Source organism: Ptychodera flava, chromosome 9 (genome assembly GCF_041260155.1).
Source record: "Ptychodera flava strain L36383 chromosome 9, AS_Pfla_20210202, whole genome shotgun sequence".
NCBI classification, from domain to species: Eukaryota; Metazoa; Hemichordata; class Enteropneusta; family Ptychoderidae; genus Ptychodera; species Ptychodera flava.
In genome coordinates this window covers 12,179,939-12,206,854 of record NC_091936.1, presented here as the reverse complement: position 1 = coordinate 12,206,854, position 26,916 = coordinate 12,179,939, and the positions used below count along the sequence as shown (strand labels likewise).

At 37.6% G+C, this 26,916-nt stretch overlaps 2 protein-coding genes across 2 annotated transcripts; one reads left to right on the top strand and one right to left on the bottom strand.

Moving 5' to 3' along the window:
• The first annotated feature begins 224 nt into the window (after window positions 1-224).
• Window positions 225-7,691, top strand: LOC139140496 (alpha-N-acetylgalactosaminide alpha-2,6-sialyltransferase 1-like). Its single transcript, XM_070709800.1, has 8 exons — window positions 225-502; window positions 2,106-2,290; window positions 3,137-3,654; window positions 4,319-4,478; window positions 4,961-5,120; window positions 5,838-5,949; window positions 6,762-6,871; window positions 7,571-7,691. The coding sequence occupies exons 3-8, from the start codon at window positions 3,619-3,621 to the stop codon at window positions 7,689-7,691; spliced, it is 699 nt and encodes a 232-aa protein (XP_070565901.1). The 5' UTR covers window positions 225-502; window positions 2,106-2,290; window positions 3,137-3,618.
• Window positions 7,692-9,969: 2,278 nt separating this feature from the next.
• LOC139140495 (histone acetyltransferase KAT2A-like) lies at window positions 9,970-26,703 on the bottom strand. Its single transcript, XM_070709799.1, is given in 19 exon segments — window positions 9,970-11,987; window positions 12,615-12,650; window positions 12,653-12,698; window positions 13,292-13,391; window positions 14,061-14,179; window positions 14,723-14,866; window positions 15,928-16,038; window positions 16,686-16,812; window positions 17,208-17,416; window positions 17,863-17,999; window positions 18,876-19,055; window positions 19,547-19,634; window positions 19,637-19,661; window positions 20,205-20,396; window positions 21,683-21,864; window positions 22,744-22,833; window positions 23,292-23,437; window positions 23,827-23,959; window positions 26,506-26,703. Coding segments are annotated over 19 exon segments (2,457 nt in total). The 3' UTR covers window positions 9,970-11,793.
• Between the last annotated feature and the right edge of the window lie 213 nt (window positions 26,704-26,916).

Below are 26,916 nucleotides of genomic sequence, written 5' to 3'. Positions count from 1 at the left end.
GCTTTTTCCTTCTTGTTTTCTTAAATATGTAAACGCATTTAGGGTGAACTATCAATTTACGTAATATGGAAAACAAGTAATTGCATTCTCTCTTCCATCATTCATCCAGTTTAAATATTTCCATGTTCAATCGGCATGCAAATATTATCCTGTATCATATGGTGTGCGCATTGGACGATTGGGAAAGGTTAGGTATTATGACGGTCACATCTGTGACACACAAATTGACCTGTGCAAACAATGACTCCAATTCGAAATTTCCAGTCGAGATTTAGCATCGACGTCGACGCAATATTTTCCTTCTTTTTTTGTCAATGTTCGAATTCATAATGTAAAAACAAGACGGCGGAAGTCCACACGTCACTACAGCCGTGGGTCTTGCAATTGATCAATTGGTTGGATATTACATTTATCTCGTAAGCTGTTCGATCGACAACCTTACTGGGATGATTCAATACCATACCGAATACAGAGTACTGTTGATATATACACATTTTCAAAGGTAGGGGATGTGATCAAATATCGTTAACTTTCTCGTCTTGGGTATGTAAGTATATATTGACGGTTAGAAGTGGATATTTTAATAGTACTTCTTTAATCGAGAGGGACGAATGTTGATTCAAAACTTGTAGTCCTTTTTTTGTCATTCACAATATATGGATAATTATCAACTGTTTTGTTACCAATATAGAATATTAGGTATGCATGCCCAGTCGAGCATCGTAGTATTGTAAAAATATTACAATTTGTTAAATGTCTGTTCGTCCGTTTCGAACTTCTCTTTTGAAGGCTTTATAATAAATAATAATGATAATAATAACTCAGAGTATTTGGTCAGCAAAGCCCCAAATAAATCGTAAATATCACCGTCCCTCCACCATTGGGAAGAAATGCCAGGCTACGTTACAGTGTAAAGGTGACATCTACATGATACTGACAAATCAATGGACTATTGACTTATCAAGTTTTTATCTGTAATCGTAATTGATTGTTTTATTTCGTCGTTGTCTTCTTTTTATCGATCTTCCAAAACAACATACAAAGAGAAATTACACTAAAATCGATCGCGATTGTGTGTAACCCCCTAACAGTCGCCAGACTAGGTCTTTATTTGTTTGCATTTATTACGTGTCCATAATCATTCATTAACTGATCGCATTCAATGCAGATAATTGATAGTTTAAGAATCACTACATCCCTGTAACAGTGCAATAGATGGTCTTTTACTGTGGCAGATGAGAGAATATTATATGGTAGTATCTTACTGTAGTAAATGACTGGATGGTTGTTTGTTTGAAAACAATAGATTGTCAAAAAAGAATCAAATTATTACTGCTGTTTTATTATCGATGCACCATTCATCGGTAAAGCATGTCGGTAATTTGTCAATTTTCTCATGAACGCCACAGAATTCATACAAACAGACATACAGGTCAGAAAATGTTTACCGAAACGATTTGATGTATAGTCTCCGTCTAATACTGTGATTCATGGTGTCGACTGTGTCTCTTCCACGTGTCGCAGACACACATGTTGTCATAGAGCTGTATGTATTTATTAAGGCTATGCCATTCGTGCACTATAGAACCAAAATTACCCCAGCATTAATAGAATAATAAAAAGCTAAATCTGTGCGCAACTGGTTAAAAAACAAATTAGTAAAAAGTGGCAATACTTTGTCGTACTATACCTAATGGTTTTGCACATTTCCATCCTGCTGCATCGTATGAACAGAAATATAGAATTCGTAATGAAAGAACACGATTGGAACTAATTTGGGATAATTGGATGGTGAAGTAATGTCGATGTAATCTACAAATGTTATCTCATCTGCTTTTCTTTTTATATTACACACTTGTGTTTATGAGTAATTTGCGATATTGCAACATTCAGCTATATGGCATCTAACTCTTTTGAAAAATTTGAAAAAGATGAAAATCCAATTATCCCAAATTAGTTTCAATCGCGTTAACGGTGAGTTGATGTTAGTCCACCATTTTTTTCCGATATAATGTTTGTTGATTCCAAAGCTTAGTGTCATAATTGAAACCATTCAGTATGAAATATCCTTTACATTCTGTTGAGAAATGTTCTATTCTATGCAGATATGCAGCGATGGGTGTATACAGATGAAGTCACCATTTTAGATAAGCGACCATCCTACATTGGTTTTAAGTACAATGTTCCGATGTCGTCGCTTCCACAGACCATTTATTCTACTGTCAATGGCCATGAGTTGTTTCATCTCAGGTTACCTTCTTGGATTTCAATATGAGCGTTCATATCTCAGGTGAGTGCACACGAAAAATTTTGCGCTAACGCTGGTGGTGATTGTTGGTTTGTTGTGAAGTCAGGGGGGGGGGGTACAGTGTCGCATTTGCGATATTGCCTGCTGCAGAAACAGATTCGAAACAATTTTGTCTGTTTTGCGCTTTTGTTTACCTACATCTTGTGGCCAGGTCCCCAAACATGCTTTCTTTTACGTTTGCGCATCACGATGTTGACAGATAAAGAACTATTTTCGTTAACCTTGTGTAGGCCTATGAACTATTCAAGTTGCCAAAATTTGGGGCAAATATCGATTTAAAAATCAATAACAGACCTGTGATGTCACTGGAATGGATGTGCAAAACTTCGAGATAGTTAAAGGCGTGTATTAATTTGTTATCTGCTTTTCAAGCTTCTTAAAATCGACTATGCGTTGTATAAACTAACTGTGCCATAATTAGGCTTGGTGTCATCTCACCATACTTTACGTCCAGGCACGCCGTCTTTTCCAGCAAATCTTATCTCTATATTTCTATCCGATACAAGAAACCCCGTTAATAGCTCCCCTGTCTGTAAATGAAGGTTGCAGATACTGAATCGACAGAATCAGTATTTCAAGACAATGCATCTGGCTTCCCAAAGAAATCTACGGTGAACAAAAACACTCTCCGTAGAAAGTGACTTTGTCAGACATTTTTATATAATGTTTTCCCCGTTTCTGAATAAGTCGGCACATCAAGTTAAATGTATCACACCATGAATCAACCAACAAATGCAGAAAAGTAACAAATGTATTTTAGCCGTAAACATCCATCTACTGTCGTTTTTATATCGGGTTGATAATACGATACTGTCTGCTGTTTGACAGGTCAATTAAAACATCTAGAGACGATGTTAAAAGCTTACGTGGTCGCCGGATCAGTCCCCACGTCGCAGCTCCCAATATGTTAGATTCTGATAAACTTGCAAAAATCGCTAGACTTCTGGGGGTCAAGGCAGAGCCAGGGGACGTTAATGGCGTAGGATACAGACAGATACAGAACCAAATTACAAAGATTGAAGAACTATTGCTGAAATTCAGAAGTCCTGGTCAGGAAAAAAGCGAAGTGACATTTTGATGGAACTCAGAGAGATTTTGAAGGAAGCGAACGAACAGACAATACTTGAACGAAGCCAGGAAGAAGACAGCCAAATTGCGAGAAATGTCGGGCAGAGCACTTCCACTGAGCTAAGACAACGAGAGCATAGTAAGAAAAGTGATGACGAATTTAGTGTATTGGAAAATATAGAAGATATACTGGAACAACCACCATTCCACCTCCTCCGATACAAAACGTGAAGCTAAATTCGATGCCTTACATGACAAATGTACACCACAAGCCCTCGGTGAGTTACTTTTACAGTAAAGTAGTAATTAAAACGACGAGAGAAACTTGCTTTAGAGCAAGTGCGCGCATGCGTTGTTCCCGCTCTGGCATCCCGATACCTCAGTTTTCAAGCACGTTTTCTTTGGTCTCCGAGAAACACGTTTGTTTTGCTAAACTTAACCCTTGTCGGCCGAGTTATGATTAATTTGCACTTGTGAAGCGACTGAGAAACAAGTGTTCATTTCCCACCTCCGATATGAAGGAGCGGTTACAAACTTAATTTCGACTTTGCTACTTTCTATACGTTGAACTCGTACAAGGCTTACCCTACTTCCTAGCATGCATTTAAGTTTATAGAAAGTTTGCAACTTTCGTTCGTTTTCCTGTTTTTGATAAAACATATCAAGTTACTGTCGAGTTAGAGCCCACTTTACAGGAAAAACATCTTTCCAGTTATCGACCCCATTCAAGCGGACAGTTTCACATAAAAATGAACGAGCACCATTAATAGCGAAAGATAAACATAAATGCCCCAATACGATGCTATAAATGACGTTATTGATGGCCTTGTTTCGAGTTATTCAAGAATTCAACATGTAAGTCCCAATAACTAATGTCTTGGTAACCGCTAAATAACGTGTGATATCAGCTCTTTTATATGTATTCCTTCTTTTAATTTTCAGACTTGCGTCCGATACCCAAGAAAATCGATATGGTTTATGACTCGATATATTCCAAACATTAAGGTTTTCATGGACAAAGAAGACATAAATAACTTCACTAACTATTACAAACTGTCACACTATAGACTGCCCTTCGGGGTGAAAGGTCAAGACCGGCGATGTAAGAAATTCGATATCCTCTGTCTGGGCTAGTCCCAGGTTTTCGACTTGTCTACAACTTGTCACTAAATTTACCAATAAATATAAAACTGCCAGGTTTATAAAAGCTTTGGTACCGAATAGTGGCGATTCTTGAGTAACAGTAACCATGGCGATTGATGTACTGAACACTACTTCACTGAAGACTTTATGGTCAGTTGGGGCGGTAGATTATTTTTGCAGACATCAAAAAGTGGCTGACCTTTCATCATGAAAAACAAAAATTTGGGAAAAAATGAAACAAAAACCGTTTGACCCCGCTTCCACATTTAAAAAACGGGGTATCCTACCAAAGATAACAAAAAGGTTATAAATTATACAATTAGCATATTGCATATTTAGAGATAATTGTGATATGTTGAACTTTAACAAAATTATGATCAAAACATGTAGTTATTTTCTCTTCATTAACATGATACTGTAACGTCTTATTGAACCACTCAGTGCTGGGAAGGTTACTGAATAATCCAAATTTGACAAATCCTGATGTCTTAATTGAAAATGAGAGTCGCAGGTGTGTACGCTGTGCCGTGGTTGGGCTTGGAGGCGTCCTCAATGGCTCCGACATGGGGAGAACAATTGATGGGCATGACTATGTCTTTAGGTAATAACTCCTCTCGCTTTAAACTTTCAGAATTGACTGTTTTACCGCCTCAAGACAGCAAAACATGTATCGTACAGTCAGCGTAACTTCGTGGGGGGGGGGGGGGGGGGGCTCACCCCGCATTTGGTACAGGTGTACCCTGGAGAGTCCAAACTACAAAGTACAAATTCTACGATTTGGGGGATCCAAAATCATCACTAGATTTTCGGTCAGAAGTACTCATTTTGAGCCAAAGATGTGACAGAGAAAAAGATCAGGGATCAAAGATGTACATTTTATCAATATTTCCCTGGTCAAAGTCTGCATTTGGCGGGGAGTGAGGAAGAGCGGCTCATATAGGTACATCTTTCTGAGGCAGGGCCACCCTCAGGACTACGGTCTGCTGTCGTCAGTGCGCATCACATTGCAGATCCATCTAAATCAATTTGATCAATATGACTGATGCAGGACTGAGTCGACTCAGTGCTCCCAGGTCACAGTAAACTGTTAATGGATGGATCGAATGTAGGTCTTAATGAATGACAGACACGAATTGCATGTCCTACGCGATGCTTGCACGTAAATTTCGTGCATTTCGTCAGTAAGTTGTGTCTTGATAAGAGGTGCCACGCCATTGCCCTACTCCATAGAACAATTCAGAATATTTCCTCGTGCAGTGACGTAACCTTTTCCCGCCTTTTTCCACTATTAACCTAAGCTGTGTACGTTCACACATAGGGTAAACAGGGCACTGACTAAAGACGGATTTGCCCAAGATGTCGGTACAAGAACTTCCTTCTACACTTTCTTCCCAGAGTCCCAGTATACAAAGGAGATTCAAGATCCTTCGGTATGTGGAACTATCTTTGAAATTCAACTTTCCACAGATAAAATTCTCTCTTTACATGAAAGAAAAATCGAAATGTTATGAAACTCATATAATTTGCCCGGGAAAAGGTGTTCGGAGTTGTCGTATAATATTTTTTTTTGTATATTCAAAAAGATTGACATTTTAAAGGGACGAGCAATATTTATATCGACATAGGGTCAAGGAGAACTGGAGGTGGTGCGAAATCTGTTTTATTGAAACAACCAGTCTTGGAGGACTCGAAATTAATATTGCCGTGACTTCAGGAAAATTTCACCAGCAGATAGGCAGCACGTGAATTTTTCATTGCATTCTGCCCTTATGTATGTTATTGGTGTTTAGCTACTGTACGGAATTCTGCAGCGTAATATTTCTACAACAAGAATTAAAATAGATGAAACTAATGTTGTATCTTGAGACATTTTGTCATAACTTGGTTTCGTGGCAGTGAAGAATCAAAACGTTGTTACACTTTCAGTAAAATTGATTTTGTTTGGACATGCAATTTTGTTCACTAGACGGATACTAACAGACTGTAACCGAGACATCGTACTTTTACTTTAATGAATTCAAAAAACTATTTGTATTGAAGATTTACACCACTGTCCATGCGTTAATGCTTGTACGACAGGAGCAATAAATTTATATAATGCAGAATGTCTAAAACACTTGTCGTTATGGCGATCGAAGATTTATGATGGTCACATGAGAAAAGCTTCAACACCGTCTCCTATTTCATGGGCGTTCATTTGTTATTCTATAGTCACTTCGTTCTCTCTTTTCTCATCTTCCAGGTCATGCTTTTTTACGTCATTTACAGACCCTATGACATCGCCTACGCTATGGCCATGCTAGGCAACGACACACCTCCATTTCACACCTATGACAATGGCCAGACATATCGGTCAGTAAACATTTTACGCGCACACGCGACGTTCTCTATGTGTAGTGTCGCTTGATGAATGTAGGGGGCGCTGTAGGGACCGAGGAGATGTACCTGCGTGATGAATAATTCTGCAACAAAGATGGTTAAATTGCGACATTGACAGATAATTATGTTAATATTCATGGATCCCGATGAAACATGGATATCGATCAAAAGCATTATTCTGCAAGTGCTTTAAGAATTGATGTATATTCAATAAATTATACTTTACGTAAAGTCAGTCGCAAGTATGTGCGTTTGGCCTGGGAGTTTCGAAGTCATAGAATACCATACGGACTGTGGAAAAAATGACAGTATGACCGGTAAAAAGATATTTGCGTATTGTATATGAGTTGACGCACATTTCTACAAATCTTCTGGCTTGCTTCGTATTATTCGTAGTAAAAGTAACTGCCATTTCATGTATTTTGATCTTGAATATTGCAGAGGACTCTCGGCTGATGACTGACGTTTTTAAAAAGGCTTTGTCCGGTTTTGATCGTATAATTTATTGCGACTATGTCGGTACCCTTCCAGTTTAATCCATTTTTATTGCAAAAAGTGTGCACACTGAACACTACAAACCTTCTACGTATTAAACCATCGAGTATGTTGACATACTCTATGATGTAATCATGTTCGATCATACTGTTTGCGTTCTTCTTCCACACGCTACAGGACTCCATCAAAACCTAAACTTGATGTGCGAAAGTTGAAAATAATACACCCAGACTTCATGAGATACGTCTTCACCAGGTTCTTAGATTCCAAGGCAAACTGGCCAACTACAGGTACCTAAGTTTTGGTCGATTTGTATCGACAAGCAGAATAATTTTTCTGTATTATTTTATACCGTGAGTCACTCCACACTCCGCAAAGCACTCTAACATTCTAAAAAAGCAAAATGGCTTTAGAAATGAAGCTCAAAAAATGAAAGGTGCTACAATCAATTTCACAAATAGCTTCAGATCATACCATCGTTTAACGTTGCTGCATATAACACGATTGGAACTAATTTGGGATAATTGGATCTTTTAATTGTTCACATTTATCAAAAGTGATAGCTGAAAGTAGAGATATTACAAATTTCTCATTAATATAAGTGAATTGCCAAAAAAAAAGAAAGAAAAGTAGATGAGCTTATTTGCTTATTAAACCAACATTAATAAGATATCCAATTATCCCAAATTAGTTCAAATCGTGCTATATATAGTCATGCCCTAGTTTTAAACCTACACAAACAACAGCAAGTTTTACGCACTGCCATTTTACATGTATGTACCACAGGCGCTCTTTAGCTGGGTAGTCTGCTAAGTAGATCGACTTTCGGATCGATCTATTGATCCCGTAGTCGATATGCCGGCCACTGCAACAATTAGGTTGCAGTGGCGGGCATATCGACTACGGGATCAATAGATCGATCCGAAAATCAATCTACTTAGCAGACTACCCAGCTAAGGAGCGCCTGTGGTATGTACGCTAAAAAAAACAACAACAACAAAAAACAAACAGAAACGATTCAATCAAAAATCGAACTACTGTTCATTCATTGAATTGCTCCTTGAAGGCATAATTATTTTCTTTCAGGGGCCTGGTTGCATTTCTGGCGCTGCATATGTGTGATGAGGTCAACATGTATGGTTTTGGATACGACTCTCGTTTTCCCTTGCATTACTATGATGACGAACCCGTGAAGCTAACCAGGGCTGCCGTGGGATCTCATGATGTGGCCAATGAGAGACGGCTTTGGCAAAATTAATGAATGAGAATATTCTGTACGTTTACAACAGGACACATGCGTGACGATCAAGTTTATGGTAATTTTCGAGTCACCTCTGACATTCTGACGTCCTGGCTCATGGATAAGTTTGTCCATCGAACCTCGTTGTACTTCAACGACATTTGTTTCTCCGCAGAAAAATCTACCGGTTCTGTACACGAGGATTAAAGACAAATAAGTCTCATCAGAATGACCGAATAAAATGCTGCAATAAAATTGATGTAGTTCAAGACACGGGCATTCGACTCAGTGCAAGCAAACCGTCACCGATGCAACCAGTAATTATTACTGGTTGCATCAGTGACGGTTGCTTGCATGAGTCGAATGCCTGTGCTTCAAGAGATTTGATCGAATATAAACTTTTAGACTATTTTATACATTTAAATGCTGGAGACCCTTTCCAAAACTTTGTAACTCTTTTCATACATGTTTTGATTTAAGCGGTTCCATTTTTGATGCATGACAGTAATCAAAGTGACTGCATGTAAGATTTTTATTTTGTATTTTGTATAAGAGATCTATTGTGAGTATGGTACATGTATACAGAGATATAAGCCTTCCCATTGCTTTGATTGCTTCTGGAGTCGAAGGTAAAAGTGGGTCAGGTTATATCAAATGACGTCACGTGACTGGCTGTGGTTTCATAGCTGTGAAACCCCAAAGACAGTAAATGACGGACTGCATGTGGACCTGGGTAGCAAATGCACATGTGGGTAGCATTGCTTAGGGCTCCAATCTAAGTAGAATGTCCCTTGAGCACAGATATTCAGACTTCAAATTTTCTACACCTGCCTTCTGGTCTATGGCTTAGGGGAGCTAATTTCGAAGCTCTTAGATTACTGTTTCCATCATTTTTGTTCGGTGAAAGTTAAACACGTAGCGTTTACCCATAGATTAATACAGGGATGACAACTATTTTGAATTTCACATATCAGTATCTCAGTAAATTAAAGGTAATGTGTTTCTCTTGTACCAAACTTAGCACGGGGACACCTGACTTTTCATTCTTGATTTTGAAAGAGAATGCTTGAAGTTTCCTTGTGGAAAGTTTGAGCAAAGTTAAAGTCTTTCATTTTCCAGGCACATGTCTCATTTACCCAACAAAAAAAACCTTTCAAATATGGTATCCAAATGCAATTGAGTATATAGAGTCAGAATTGCTGTAACTTGTTCCTTGACTCAACCAAACTCAACCTTCATGCATGGAAGTTTGCAGCAGCAACTAGAGTCTCTGTGTATAGGTAGGTGAGTGTATGTTTTGATGAGCGAAAATGAACAAATTCAAAACAAAACAGCATTAATTTCATACCTTTCATCAATGTTTTGTTTATTTTTTAAGACAAAGATGTTAAACATTACAAATAAATAAATGTTTTCAAATGAATATGGCAAAAGCTACAAAAAAAATGGACTTTTGTATTTATTTTTTTCTCTTGAAAGATATAAGTATTGCACATGATACCAAAAATACACGTGTGGCCAAATGTACTGGTAAAATTGATGAGTTACAACATAAATAGTCTCGCAGTTAGGCTTGGCTCTCTACAAAAACTCCCCATGGCCTACAAGTTTGTATTTCAATGCTTGAATTGAGCTATGCTGACTGACAGTTATGAACACAAAATATACATGAATATTTATTATCATTTCTGTAACAAAAATTGCTGTTGATGGTTCATTACTCTGTCTTAGCTTGTAGTGGATCACCCTCCACAGTAATTGAACTCAAATCTCAAGCACCATTTTAAAATACATTGCAAGCAAGAAACTAGTCTATTTTCCATACGTCTTTTCCTCATTTGATGATTCCATGTAAGTGTTCTGGTAAAATCACTGTGTGTTATTTCTGACATACAAGCCTGCCTAAGGCTTTAACAGACAGATTAGGAGTTAAACATATTTAAAACAAAGGATCATTTGAATTCCAAGCATCAGCCCTTAGCTTAACCAAAGACCATTGAGTTTTCTACAGGGTCTATGGCTTAGCACATAAAATTTACAATGAAAATATTGGTCATATTCTGGAGATCATTTCAAATCCCTAGCAGCGAACTGACCATAGAGGGCGCATGTATTCTTCTCCAATGACATTTTGAGAGTATTTGATAAACTAGCAAGTAAGACTTTGACAAAATATTTTGATGTTTTCTAGAAATATGTGATGTTAAGAATCCTGATTCTGTCCTTTTAAGAGGACATATTCAAATGAAAATAAACTGTACATTCTTCTTACATTGCAAATATGTTAGTGTTTTTGAAAATATTTCAGTCTAACGGGCCTTCAAATTGAAATAAAAAACATGGATTATCAATGCAGAAAAAACTATGCATGTATCAATATATCTCTAACTATCATGAATGTAAACCTGGTTGTTGCCTATGCATACAATACAATTATTTGAAGTATAATGGCACATGAAATTATCAACAGACAATGTAGTCACCTTTCTATTGGACAACATTCATTTTCATGACATTAGAAGCCACTCAAGTAACACCACGATCTACTTGACGACAAAAATGCCATTTCATTTTTAATGAAAAACTCTCCCATCTGCAGTATAAAGTTTACAAGGCATCAGTCAGGTCAACTAACGTACATAGTTTATGAGTTTCTCCAGCTGTCTTTCTAGAAAACCAACACTGGTCATTTTGTGGCTCTGCCAACTTTGAAAATCACTGTTCAGGCCCATGCCATTCAACTTTGAAATGTAAGCGGTAACCGTGTATTTGTGTGTGGTGGCATTCAGAATGTGATGCAATGGCAATGATTGCTTGTGAACTGAACCTTCCTGTTATTTTATGAAATGATAGTTAATCCTTTCACAACCATGGTTTCACCCAACCAAAGCCATTGTTATCAGTGGTGATTGTGGACCTGTCTACAAGGCATGGGAATGAACAGGTTCACAAAGTACTACAGAAAATCTGTGAACAAATCACAATGTGTTGACAATTTATCATGGCTTTCTTGTTGAGTTCACAGCATTCCTCGCGAATACTGTACACACAATAATCCTTTCATTCCGATTGAGTCTCTTCTCCAGAGCACAAGACTAGTCGCAGTTCTGGGATTTGTAGAACCAAGGTGTCCAGCTACAATCCAGGCTATCTTCCACGTCTACTTGTCAGTGAGTCCAGTTTCCTTCAGTTTGTTGAAGAAGAACCTCTCTAAGGTGTTAGCACACTTACAGTACTCTGTGTCAGGATCATTGTATGCTCTGCAGTTACTGAAGATTCTCTGCATGTCAGCGATAAACAGCTTCTTGGAGACGTAGTATCTACTCTTCATTCTTTCTGCCATGGTCTTCAGATCTGCGGATGAAAAATTCAAGTTCTTTAGCACACTTAACTAATGATTGTAACTCTTTTGTCCTTAAACTGCCATATTCAACCAATGTGAGGAACTTTGTTTCATAGGACCTCTTGTAACTTGTGTCACGTAAATGGAAACAAGCTATGTTCACATATCGGTAATTAGCTTTAAGGTAGAACGCACCTCGGGGACAGACATTCAGACTCTCAAACTTTTACAATTCTCTTCTGATATACCACATGTGGGGGTTCATTTTAAAGCTCTTGGTGAAAGAAAACTTTTCACCGGCTTAGTTTTTCGAAATTCGAAAATTTCTATTTTTCTTCATAGAGTTAACACAGGGATGGCGGCCATTTTGAATTTCTAATATGGGTAAATCTTGGGTATTTGTTTCTCTAGTACCAAAATTTGCACGGTGACCCCCTATTTTTATTCTTGATTTTGAAAGAGAATGATTGAAAGATTCCTTGAGGAAAGTTAGAGCAAAAGTTGAAGTCTTTCACTTTCGAGGTGCATACTACCTTAAGGATATTTATTTTGTTTAGCTGTCACAAAATTTCCCACTATAACCAGACAGTTGTACAACATATAGATAGATAATGTAGTGTTTGTACGATGCTACTCACCCATAGGATACTTGATATGATCATAGTAATCTGGTGCTCAGACTTCTCTACTGGTCGCAGGAAGGGCCAAGCACTGGCATGGCTCTGAAAAATCAAGATTTCGGTGTCAGATATTGGACAAAATAACAGCAAACAGTATTTGACACATTATTCTGTTCAGTTGTTGTGTGTTTGCAGACATGAGAGAAATTATTACACGACAGTGAGCAGATTTGAATTCTGAAGACTGGCAATTTGCTGTCCTCACTAATGGTTTATCTTCAGAACTGTTATACTAACACTGTTACTAATACACCCTCTCTGTATAGAGTTCAAACACAGACAATTAACAGAACGTGCCCATTCAACTGTGGTATACATTGGCTCAAACTTGTAGCTTTAAAATGCTTTTAAAAATGAACTTCCCGACATACATTCAGTTTACATGGTTGGGTTTATCATACCTGTAGACAAATTTTTCATGTAGGTGTTTCGTTTCTCTTGATGTCAAGATATCTAGATACACATGATGTCCATCAAATGCCTGTTCATACTTCTACATGCAATATGTTGTTGCATTGAAATTTCTTTACGTCGTGCAAATGTTTTGAATGTGACTTAGCTGTACTATGAAAATGCCATGGGCTCAGATTGGGGTAGAATGGCAGTAAGTCTGAAAATACAAGAATTATTCTCACCCTGACTTGTGTCAGTATGGTTTTGAAAGCACTGTAAAGTTGATCTTCAGTCAGGTTTGCACCTTTGCCTCTCTCTTTGCTTGGTCTCCATCCAGATCCCCTGTGTAGCAAATAAAGAAGACCATCAGTGGCTTATTCCCAGTACTCCTGTATCTCACAACAAGGACAGTTGTATGTCAATATGTAATTGAAAACCAGGGGTGTTCTCAAAGGTTTACCTGTGCCATTTGAAATATGGGGTTTCATTAGGTAAGGGCCAACATAAACATACTGCACTATGAAAAGGAATGTCTTCTACTGTTTACTGATGATGTTCTTTCACAACTTCCTGCTGAATTGCTTTTAAAGATGGGAAACTGATGTAGGTCTAAAACAATCACAGAGTGTGATCTGTTTTGGTTGGAAACGATCTGCTGCAATCATGGTGTAACAGATTTTCTACTGAAAATGAAGAGTTAATGAAAATCAGATTTTCAATTTGAACTATGAGGCACTCTTCTTGACATGATTCACTGATTACTGATTGACTAACATTACAAATACATACCATTTGTCAGTTTGGGCTGATGAAATTAGTTATTCAGACATTTGTCCAAGAGACACAAACAGTGAGTATTTCTTTAATTGACCCTAACAAACTATAAAAGTTTTGGATCAACTATTTTGCAAATTCATCCTGGATCACAAGGAAAGATTTCATTTCGAACATTTTTTTAATATGTTAACAAGTGCTGAATTTAGCTGGTTATCTGATATCACTTGTTCATACTCACTTATGCCAGGTATGTTTTCAATGGGGATACATCGGAGTCCTTCCTTGAAACATGTCAGTCCTGCATGTACTTTACGGATCTGTTCCTGTTTCCTATCCGTCAATTTCTTCACAATCTACACAACATCAAAAATGGAAAAAATAAACCTCCTGATTAAACAGATGGCTTGACCATAGAACAGATCAAATTCCATATTGCTGACATATTTGTCGACTGAATACAGAGTTGTGAGAGCAAAGATGCCTCTGTCTTTTTCCTGCAAAGCTGGTAGTAATGATTTGAATCTGCAGTTTACTCTTCTCAGTGGCATCATCTGACATCTGTGGAGGAACCAACCTGGTTTGCAAATATTACAACACCCCACAAAATGTTGATAAGATTGCTGTCAACATGCTTGGTTTTCTAATACACTTAATGGGCTCTTTTTTATCCATTTGAAAATATGAAAACTTTTAATTCAACAAAGTTTACAACCATCTATTAATTAACAATTAGAATTAATCTAGATGTATATGGATATCAAAGAGATTGAATGTGATAAGCAGTCATATCAATCAAATGAAAGTGGTAAAGTTTTAATTTCTACACTCTTTACCAACTACAAATTTCCGAAAAAGGAACTAACTCTCCTACTGAAGTCATAACATATCATCCTAACCTCTTTCTGTTTTCTGATGATGTGAGAGAATTCTGTGTATGGAATTCTGGGATTGATCTGACATCCCATCAGGGTGGCGCCTTCATAGTCTTTGATGTATCCCATGTATGTTGACTTGGGCAACTTGATGTCTTTGGAAAACCCCTGCAACAAAATGCACACATATATTATACAAATTAAATGCAAAGCACAAGCTTGGAAAGCATCTGTCTTTTTGGGAGGAGTTAGATGCAAAGATTTGTCACTTGAGGGCGCTCTCCATGATCTGCTGCTCTGAGAAGGGGGGTGGGGGTGGGTGTGCATAGTAATGCGAGAGACATCTTTCATTTTTTGCTGGAGGAATTGATGCAATCATAGATCATCGACATGATGTCGATCATCAACGGCCGGAACGACGAAGCACGGTCCGGACCATGGACGAAGACATGAAATGACTGGCTATCCGATGGTTACATCAATTGTGAGTCCTCAGCTAAAAACGTCTGGAAGACCATGTGAAAGTGTCTTCGGCCCGTCAATGGCAAGAACTTTGTTTTCCTCGATAGGCAGAGTTGAGCAGTCGCGATATGCGCATGTGTCAGACCAAAGACGTACGTCTAAACGTTGGCAGCGGTGTTCCGCATGACATTATCGACACGGCGATTGGTTTATTTTAGTCACATGGGGGTTTATGGGATATATTTTAAATGTCTTCTAATTTAGAGTGTACACGAACTGTTCACACAGGAAGTGTGTGGCGTTTTGCAATTATAACAGCAATCTTTCTTTACTTCACCACATGGTTTGTTTCATTGCCTGCTTGCTGTTTTCACAACTTGAACATACAAAGAAAAGAGTTAAGTTTGGTTTTTGCAGGTTAAAGAAGAGCTTGAGCAATGTGATAATGTCTGTATAAAGCTCAGGGAGAGAATACCTTTTGGCAGACAGTAAAAATTTTATATGATAGCTGATGACATGCCTAGTGCAGAATGTGTTTTGGAATAGTTCACACAAGATATGATAACTGGCTGGGTGCTGAGGCTTGTAATGTAAACCATTTCTCTCTGAACAGTGATATTACTGAAATCAAAGGGATTACATTGTAGGACAGTATTCTCAATGGTTTACAATGCAAAACTTTCTTTCCTCATGCAAGGCACTCTGTATTCAACACTGAAAACTTTACAAAGGGAAAAACATCTCAGAGTCCAAAGTAAAATGAATACCTGTTTCTTGAAGTAGCCAATGGCGTACTCATCTGCAAAAGTCAGCAAGTGGTAGACACCGTGTTTGATATGGTAATCTTTGAGATGGTTCATCAAGTGTGTGCCATAACCCTGTGCAAAATAATAATCAAATCTTGAATTGAAACAGAGTGAGATCATTGGTCAAGGGATTAGAAATGAACACCCACTTGAACAAAAGAGGTAGTTCTTTTTTTCAAAAGTTGGGCCGCAATTTTTGAGACAAGCAGTGTTGTTTCACTAGCTTGGAATTGATGGGAATGTTTTTGAAAGATAAGTTGTTTGCTGGAATCAAAATGCATATTGACAGATAGATCTCTGTGACATTTTGTGGTAGCTGGGCAGGGTACAAACATCACCAAATCATACAAACAGGCATAGCTGTCTGTAGAAGCCACCAATGAGGGCAGTATTTTCCTCAATGGCACAAAATTCAGAGTGACTTCCATGACGATGCATTAATCAGTTCAAAAGCTGGCAGTGATCAAAATTAGCCAGTCAATGGAGTTTGTGTTGCAGAAAGTTCTGTTGCACAAAGATACTAGCAGCAGCTACAGGAATTCAATTATAGGTCTGCAAGCACCTTTAACAAACTACTATCGATAAAAAAATACTTCAACCAAAGGAAAATACAAATACCTGCCATAACAGCTGTTTTGCAGCAATATCCCTCATGAATGTGATCAGTATGGTAAAAGTCAGGTACAAGAAAGGCATGCTCACACATGGCTGTTCCTTACCTTGACCTGTTCATTTGATGTGACAGCACAGAAGACAATTTCAGTGAATCCTTGTGTTGGAAACATACGGAAGCAAACACCGCCAATCACCCTGTTGTCCTTCACCAATGCCAGTGTCTTATGTTTTCTGTCAATCAAACATTTCAAAAACTGCTATTGTGTTGCTTGCAGTGCAAGTAGAATCAGAAGTACACAATCGAAATGTGAATGTAAGAGATCTGTAAGTACTGTTGTTGACTAAGAAAGTTGGATTTCTAGATGTACACAGTAATTAAAATATATACAGCATTCATTATTAGCCACCAATAATTCACAAGGAAACATGAATAAAGATCCATAACAACATGAAACAATGGTGGAATTGGAAGATCAATGCTGGTGCTAGACGGATGCACAAAGTCACAACCACTTGTGTTTGAAAAAACAAAAGAGTCACTGAAGAGCTGCCCGGATTCAGTGGAAATATGAGTAGCCTATGGTTCAGCTTTCAAGTATGAAGAATATACAATTGTTTATACTCACGGGTCAAAAACAAGTCTTGTGATGTACTCCTTTGGCATCCTGGGCAGCTGATGAGAGAACACATTCTGCAGTCCAACTAACCACACCAAGGTCTCCTTTGATGGTTTACGAGTTAATGAGTTGCCGATGACATGAAATTCAATAACGCCCCTCTTTTCCTCCATCCTTGCTGTCTCGTCACGCGCTGCATTAGCTGTGAAAAGGTTACTCTGCAACAAGTAAAAATATTTCTGGTAAATTCCACAATCTCTCAATTTTTGCAATATGTGTCGGAGATTTAAAATCCTCAACATATCTCAAACCTAGAATCATTGAAAATTGAGTTACTCTAACTCGAGAATGGAACAGAAGACTGTGGACTGAGGAAATGGTACGAGTTCAATAATCTTATCTGAATTGACAAAACATTAGGGTCCATAAAAATTCCTGGTATCAATTATTTGAAAGTTGAAGACTAATGTGTCCTTTCCAGATTTCTTACACTGAAGTAACTGGTAACAATAGTTTCTTATAGATCATACAATTTATTCATCATCTGGTGCTACATTCTTGTAAGTATGCAAAAGTGTTCTCAGGTGGTTTATGAATAAACTGCAAATATTTTGATGGAAGACAAAAATTTCAATTACACAGAGATAAGTATGGTGACACATACCTCTGGTCCAAGCATGGCTGATGGGTCGGTGATTGTTGATAGGACTTCACTGACAGTCTCCAGTGGTATGTCGCCCTCTATCTTCTGTCTCTTAGCATCTTCAATACTTTGTGGACCCTCAAGTTTTCTCTTCTCCCCTGCACAGGCATAGAATAGCAACAAGGTCCACAAGGTGAAAGTGGTTGATTCTGCTTGCATCTACAGCTGTTCACATACCATTATAGGTGGGTGCTTTTCTTTGCACAAACCTGATTCACTTATACTGATATCATGCTCTAGACACAGTAATTGGAAGATTGTGTGATGCATGTATTACAAACAACATTTGTACACAAAGGTTGGTATGTTCGCTCAAAAGTAGAACCCATGAGAAATGCAAAACTCAGAGTTGGATCATGAGTTGAGAGATTTACTATTGCATACGTAAGTAACCATGTATTCTATTATACAGAGATACTGGTGTTGCAGTATGCACTATCACATTAAGGATGCCTCGAAAGTGACAGACCTGAACTTTTCTTCAAACTTTCCTCATGGAAACTTTCAACCATCTCTTTCAAATCAAGAATGAAAATCAGGGTCACTGTGCAAATTTTGGTACCAGAGAAACAAATTACTTTATGTTAATACCAATATTTGAAATTCAAAAATGGCCACCATCCTGTGTTAACTCTTAGGGAAAATGACATTTTTCACAAAAATATGACAGTGAAATTTTATTTAATCCTAAAGCTTAAAGGGATAGATCAGAAAAGTATTGTAAAGAACTGAGAGTCTGAATATCTGTCCCCGGGTGAATTCTACCTTTATAAGGAAAACTATTGCTGTAGAAAATCTGGTTTACCCCTTTCCAACACTAACAGCAGGGTTACACCAAAGGGTATCACTTGATCTGACACAGGATTTGAGCACACTTAGACCTGTAAAGAGGTTCATGACGGTGAACAGTGACCTAACACATCCAGTTCCACCCCAATCCCCTTCACACGCCCAAGGTCTTGTACTACACTTACCTGGTTCCGCTTGCAGTGGAGAGAGGGGTCCAAGCTTGCCACCTCTCTTAGAATTGATGAGACTTGGACTCAGATTGAAAGATGTGAGGTTATCTCCACTTGCTGAAGACGTAGACGTGGCAGTGGTGATGTTTATACGACCTAGTGACGGTGTACTGTTTGCAGTTGTTGGAGTACTTGCTGCAATGTCCAAGATTGGAATTTCAACTCTAGTTGGTCAAAGCTTAAGCAGTACTTTGCCAATTTTTTATAGTGATATCATACATCAAATACAGTTTCCTCATATACTCATCTCCATATACTCTCTGATACATCAGTGGTTGTATTTTTCTTGTTGACAAAAGAAGTTAGAATGTCTTTTTTCCCCCACTGATTTACATGATAGGTTAAAACTATGCAGTCTCTGTACACTCAGTGCTATCAGTAATGTATAAGACACCACGCCAAGTCATATCTGTAAATCTCAGTGTCCATACATTAAGTAGACTCTGACATCTACATGTTCATCTTTACAGTGTGACAGCATGTAAAATGTTGTTACGTCTTCATGCTTCAAAAACCGTTTCCATTCCCTAAAAATTTTGAAATGATATAACTGACCGATGCCTAACTGTCAAAAAAAGCAATGATATATGTTTTTTATAGCTTTATATGACCACTTAGAAACTTACGAGCTTCTGGAGTTGGTGAAGATAATGGCATATTGGCTGGAATGTGAGAAAATTCAGGATCCCATATTGGAGATGACGAACCGTACACACCTCTTCTTCTAACATGGACAGGAATCTGGAAAGAATTTGAAATTCAGCATCAGCTAAAACTATTTCAAGTCTTGGATATGGCAAAAGAACTACAATTTTAACAATGTTCCACAACAGAGAAAATACAAGATTCAGTGAATATACTGAAAAAAATAAATTTTTGAGACATCAGATTGTTTTTCAAGAATTCACACAAACAATACGCGATAAAAAGAGGCAATGAGCATGATCAGTTTACAAGTACCTTAGACAAATGACATATTTGAATCAAAGGTTTGCATACAGTGAATAAAAGACAGAGGAAATTTGTGGACATGTATGATGGGGCAGTGATAATTTCAGGTATGCACAGATTTTTAATTAACATTAGTTGAAGAACTGAATTTTGCACAAAGCATGCACAGCAATAATAGTATGCACTGAGTGATGGCCGTCATTCCTGTTGTTCAGTGTATTCATACTAGGAAATTAAACATGCCACACAAAGGCTCATGCATTTTAGAATTCAGGATAATGACATGACTCCTCAGTTAATGACTTCCTGAAGACATTTATCTCTGACTCTCACCGTGGGAAATGAGTGAGGACTAATGTTCTCTTTTCCGGAGGCATCTTGTCTTTCTCTGACCGGAACTTGTCAAGTAGTTGCCTTCTCATCACTGTGAATACTGATCGTAGGAGGGTTCTGCCAAATATCATGGTGGTGTCGTACCTCTGCAGGCTGTCACAGAATGCTGGCACGTGGCAGTAACACAACCATCTACAGGGAGTAAAGAATAAAGATGCAGAATTTACATTCTCTTTCTCTAAAGGAATGACACTTCACCATGGGCTAAACCCAAAATTTGTAGGAAAGAGACGGTACAAACAAAACCATGCCAGCAAACGCTTATACAAATAAACGTATTTGTATTCCCAAATGTGTTTGTACACATGAGTTTTTTCATACTGCCACCATGTGACTTGAGATTCAAAAGGAATCAAAAAATGTGTACTATTTATTCAAGAGTAGAAGCCAGGTTTTATTGAGTTGAAAGTATGCTCATCTTTTGACAAACCTACAGGCTGAACAATGCCCATCAATAGTCTGAATATGGATGAATGTTAATTATGAAACATTAAGAATTGCATTTTCGAGTTTTAAGAGTTTTGAGCCTGATTTGTATGTACATGTATTTTGGGAGATGCCATGGGCGGTAAAACCCATGGCAAACAGCAGCTCTAATAAATACAGCTGAAAAGAACATTCCCAGGCATAAGTACATGCAGGTGAACATTCTGGTTTGGACTAGCAGATGTCATGCTATCCTCTCTGTTCTATATAAGTATAGTATGTTCATACAAAACACATCAAGAACTGATATTTTTTGAAGTATACTCAATGAGCTCAACAGATTGTGAGCATAGATAGGTTTTGTTTTTGAAGTACACTCAAAGCACTCAACAGATTGAGAACACAGATGTTTTTGAAGTATACTCAATGCAATCTAATATTGTGAGCACGGATATTTTTTGAAGTATATTCGATGAACTCTACAGATTGTCCTCCCAAAAGTAGAACCCATGAGAAATGCAAAACTCAGAGTTGGATCATGAGTTGAGAGATTTACTATTGCATACGTAAGTAACCATGTATTCTATGATACAGAGATACTGGTGTTGCAGTATGCACGCACAGATGACATTTTCTCTTCAGAACAATAGGTGAATTTACTGGCATTGTAAAATACTGGCAAAGCAAAATGACACTTACTCATTCAAAACTTGTGAATGAATTCCTGAACACTTTAGCCTTGAATACGATATAATCATACTATGTGCCTTTAGGGTCAGTTATGGGAACTGTTTATCTACAGCCATTGGAAATGAATGCTATGATAAAAGATTGTCTGAAATTAAACAAACTACTTTTGATGGGAAAGCCTACATGTCTTCACGTTACTTTCACGACAGCAATCTATCACGACAAAGTCCAAATGATGTTAGTAAACACCTATCAGGATATTTGTCATCAGACGCAATAAATACAGTGGTTTTTCACACTACCTTGTGTAGTTGACTTTGTACTGTGACACATCATCGGACTGGGACCTCTGTTTTCTCACTGTTGGTGTTTCTAATTTCCAGTGATTCAAGCAATGCAGAAACATCTTGGCTAGGTCGTACATGGTCTGCCATTCCTTCTGTGGCAAGTGTCCAAATTTGTACAGCACAAAATTTGTCACTCCCTAGTGTTAAATGACAATGTTGAGAGTTTATGACATGGGTTTTAGAGTGTAACTATTGACCACAATACAGACTGCTTTTGTCATTGTGCTTGAATTTTTCACTACTGATAATATTCTCTGTATAGTTTTCCTATCCTCCCTGTTCCATTATTAGAATGTTTGAAGAAATACACTGATCAAGGATATTTTTTGAAGTATACTACAGATTATCCTCCCAAAAGTAGAACCCATGAGAAATGCAAAACTCAGAGTTGGATCATGAGTTGAGAGATTTACTATTGCATACGTAAGTAACCATGTATTCTATGATACAGAGATACTGGTGTTGCAGTATGCATGTGGATGACATTTTCTCTCTTCAGAAGAGTGCATGAATTTACTTGTATTTGAAAAAGTGGCAAAGAAAAATGATATTTACTCATTCAAAACTTGTGAATTAAGTCCTTTATACTCAAGCTTTAAACATGACATTGTTGTGTTAAGGTCACTCTGAGGAAAATTTTATCTACCGGTATACTATTAAGCATTACCAATTATTCACGCTTTCATATAATATGAGTTGGTGGTAATTTAATTTTGCCCCAGGAAAATAGAATAATATTTGTATGAAAATTAGTTAATTTCTTATGTGTATTTGGAGAAACACACTGAACACATGTATTTTTGAAATATACTCAATGCACTCTACCTCAGGTAAACATCTCTCTTATCATCAAAAATTAATGAAATGAAAAAGGCAGATATTTCACAAATGACTGCTGAGGAGATGACCCTGGGTTCTACTTGTACCCTTCCTACTTTAAGAACTATAAAGATGTTCAAACAGCAACATTCTGACAAGGCAACTCAAAAGGGTTCAACAATGAGAGAGACTCTTACCTTGGCAATACTGGGCTTTTCAAATGGAGGACTTCCTAGGGGTCCCTCAACTGAAGGTTTACTCTGTTGTAATATGCATTTTCTGAGTAACTGGAAGACACAGCAAAAGAGAGCAAATAAGATACTGCATGCATCTATCAAACATCAGATATACACATGTGATTTTCACATAGAGTCTCAATACAGAAAAATCATAATAAACATACTTGGAGAAAATACTTTATCTTAATGAAAAGAGAATAATGGTATAGGTATACATTTTTAACTTTATTGCAAAGCACAGATTCATAACTGTATAAATAAACCCTGGCTCAAAATGAATTGTATTAATTAAAGTTTCCAGTTTTTTTCCATAATTTTTTTGTTTCTTCTTTCCAGGGTACAATCTAATCAATACCATGGTGTATCATCCATTGCAGGATTCCTTTCACTAATTGAGAGAAACTGTTGGGTAGAGTGATTACATGAACAAAAGTGACCTTAAAATCAGAGAAAAAATATAGTGGTAAATAACTGATAGAAAAGAATTATCAAAACACAGAACATACCTTGAACAAATAAAAATACACCTGCTTTGTATCAGCGTCTTCTTCTTTGTGTACACACAAGAATAAATTCTCCACATCAACAACAATTCCTAGCAGCCTATTTATCTCCTCTTCTGGTGTGTTTTCCAGGTGAGAGACATGGGCAGCTGTGAAAGAAAGTAATGGTTTCCATGAGATACCTGATAAATGTTGTGACAACCATGTCAAAGTTGCAGGTAACTCCTTGGCAGTGTGTCCCCAAACAAACATTATTTCTGAGATGTTGTGGTTGAAGAAATTTCTGCTCCTGTGCCCTACACAACCTTTTGCAGATCATGGGGCAACGTGACCTTACCATTACAAGCCAAACGTCTCTGAACACCAGTTATCAAAATAAACAAGAAAGATATTAATTGGTACAATAATATGTTGCAACACCATTGTGTATGTCATTTGGCTGTTTGATTGCCTGTCTAACAATATTTCACCGAATGAAAGAGGTATTCAGTTAAGACAGGTATAACTTTCTCTGCATTATAATCTCTGATGACCTTACCCAGTTGATGATTACAGCTTCTACATGGGTCAGTTAGACTGGCTAATGGTGTGGCAATGTCAAGTCTGGCTGGTTGCGTGTTAGGCGGAGGGTTTGGATTCTTCCATCCATTGCATTTGCATGATTCCTCAGCCTGTGAAACATTTCAAGAATACCAGTACATCTTTAATATTCATGTCAGTATAATATGTGATGGACTGCTATGAAAAGCTCTCTTAAAAATTGAATGATTCAAATTATTTACAAATGAAACCTCATCTGATTTACTTGAATACATATTATCATGAAACAGGTACCAACACTGCTACCTGAGTGAGGGCAAGTCAACAGATATAGTGGTGTGTGCACTATTTCTAGTTTACCTTATAGAGTTTTATTATCATGAGCATCATATCACCTGCAATACATGTACAAGGTACCCTTCCTCTTCATTTCAATTTTGAAATAATGGCAGCAATGGTGATCATCATGAGTGATGTGAAGCAGGAGTTCAGGTATCGTTGCTATATGATATTTAATCAATTTGATAATACTGTTATTGTCAAATAATAGTGCCGTTACTCTGTACCATATGGATTGTCACTCAAAAATGACAGTGGCTATTTCACAACACTAATGAACATTATCTCCCAGCTGTTGTTACTCCACCAAATTTTGTACAGGCTACCTGATTTAATTGTATAACAATATCTCTACAATGAAGTAATTAATTTTTGTCTAATATTAGCGGATTTACCATTAACATGAGCTATTTCTGATGAAATTTAGCGGCTTATAAATAGGTTAGTTGGAGTAATTGCAGAGAGGCCGGTTTCAGAATGGCAGGACTGAAAATCTTTGTAAAATATTTTGTTTTCTCTCAATTTTTTGTTCTTGTGACAATAAAATTCTTCAAACATACTTGCTGCACAAATGTTATTGAATGAGCTTCCTCATGAATGAATAAAAATGTATGGATCTGACAAATCTTCATACAAATTAGAACTCTAACAGGCATCATTTTACAAGTGATATAGCCACAACGTGAAGACGTCAAATCACCGTACACAATACACAGTGCCATAATTACAGGACGTCTGTGTTTTGTGTTTGGCGATTTGACATCATCAGTTTGTGGCTGTACCACTTGTAAAATGATGCCTATAAATGTGTGGAGTGTATACTATACTGGACATCCTGGAGGGCATTATTTACCTAAACAAGTCATCGTTGATGACACAGTCCCCACTTGTTAAGGGTATTTTGATTACAGGTCCTCAGAGAGGATAGAGTCCTCTTCATTAGGTCTGTGATAAAAAATACTTTTGAATGAATTCGCTTGATACATGTCTGAGTTATGGTTCAGGACATGAAAAAAATCGTAACAAAATGGTCGCACAGTGGCCATATTGGATCGCATCACAAAACAAACATTGGTTGATGTCCTTGTACCAACTTTGAATAAAATTGGTCGAAACATGCGGATATGCCTGAGAAATGGCTCTGTACATGAAAAAATCGTAATAAAATGGCCGCCTGGCGGCCATATTGGATCGTATCACAAAACAGATTAACGTGCATATGTATGACATAGGTCAATGTCCTTGTACCAACTTTAAATAAAATCAGTTGAGATATGCCTGAGTTATGGCTCTGTACATGAAAAAATCGTAATAAAATGGCCGCACAACGGCCATTTTGGATCGTATCACAAAACAAATTGCCGTGCACAGCTATGACATTTGTCAATAAGCTTGTACCAACTTTGAATAAAATCGGTTGAAACGTGCCTGAGTAATGGCTCTGTACATGAAAAAATCGTAATAAAATGGCCGCCCGGCGGCCATATTGGATCGTATCACAAAACAAATTGACGTGCATATCTATGACATTGGTCAATGTCCTTGTACCAACTCTGAATAAAATCGGTCAAAACATGCCTGAGTTATGGCTCTGTACATGAAAAAATCGTAATAAAATGGCCGCCTGGCGGCCATATTGGATCGTATCACAAAACAAATTGACGTGCATATCTATGACATATGAAGTAATCCTTGTACCAAGTTTGAATGAAATCGCTCCAGGCATCTCAGAGATATCTGCGTGAACGGACGGACGCACGCACGCACGCACGCACGCACGCACGCACGGACGCACGCACGGACATGACCAAACCTATAAGTCCCCCCGGACGGTGTCCGTGGGGACTAATAAAATATGGCAGAAAGTTTCGTTTAGCAATCAAGTGATTCGTATGGTTTATGGTAAAAGTTAATAAAACAATTTTTAATAATTAATTAAATTAATATAAATAATAAATTTGGATCGTTTCCGTTGGCACCAATATGCTCTTTTGGTAGCTCCGTGATTCTACAAAGGTCCCTTGCCTCCACTCCGACCGTTTAATTCTTGCCACAAAAAACGACAAAGAAAGTAGTCACTCCCAACTGCTCAGTTTTATTTTGCATATATGAACTGGTCTGCATGCACTTCTCACCGAGTGTCCAGGTGGGTGTTTCTATGCTAACGAAATGTTTGTGACGGATGAAGTGAATGCCAAATTTTGTGTTTCATAAATTGAAAACTATGACAATAACACTGTTTACGAGAAAATTGAAATATTGACGATCTTGTGAACCGCAAGTGCCCACTTTACAACCAAGCCAAGCTAATTATTCAAGGACAAAGAAAATGGCCGACCTTGCAGGACGAGTACACTCCTAGCTTTTCTAATTTCTTCGTCCTTGGATAACTTTTCACTTGTGCTTTCCTCTGGCCTATTCTCTGAAGGTTCATTGGTCTTCCAATTTCGCCGGGACTGATCTGAACGGCATGCACACGGTGTGGGTTACTGTCTGCAACGACCGAATTTGCCGCAGCCGACCGAGTTGTCGCCATTTGGAAAACAAGTCTGACGGTACGCTCTTATTTGAAGTACATATTTTCGACAAATATTGTTTACCTCTCTGTCTATTTCTAGTAGAATGAATTTCATAATAAGATGTCTATTATTTCCTTTTTCATAATTTGCTTTCAGAAAGAAAATTTTAGGTGATATTAATCAATTATAAGATGTGTAAATCACTTGACGAACTCGAAGACTGGAAATAT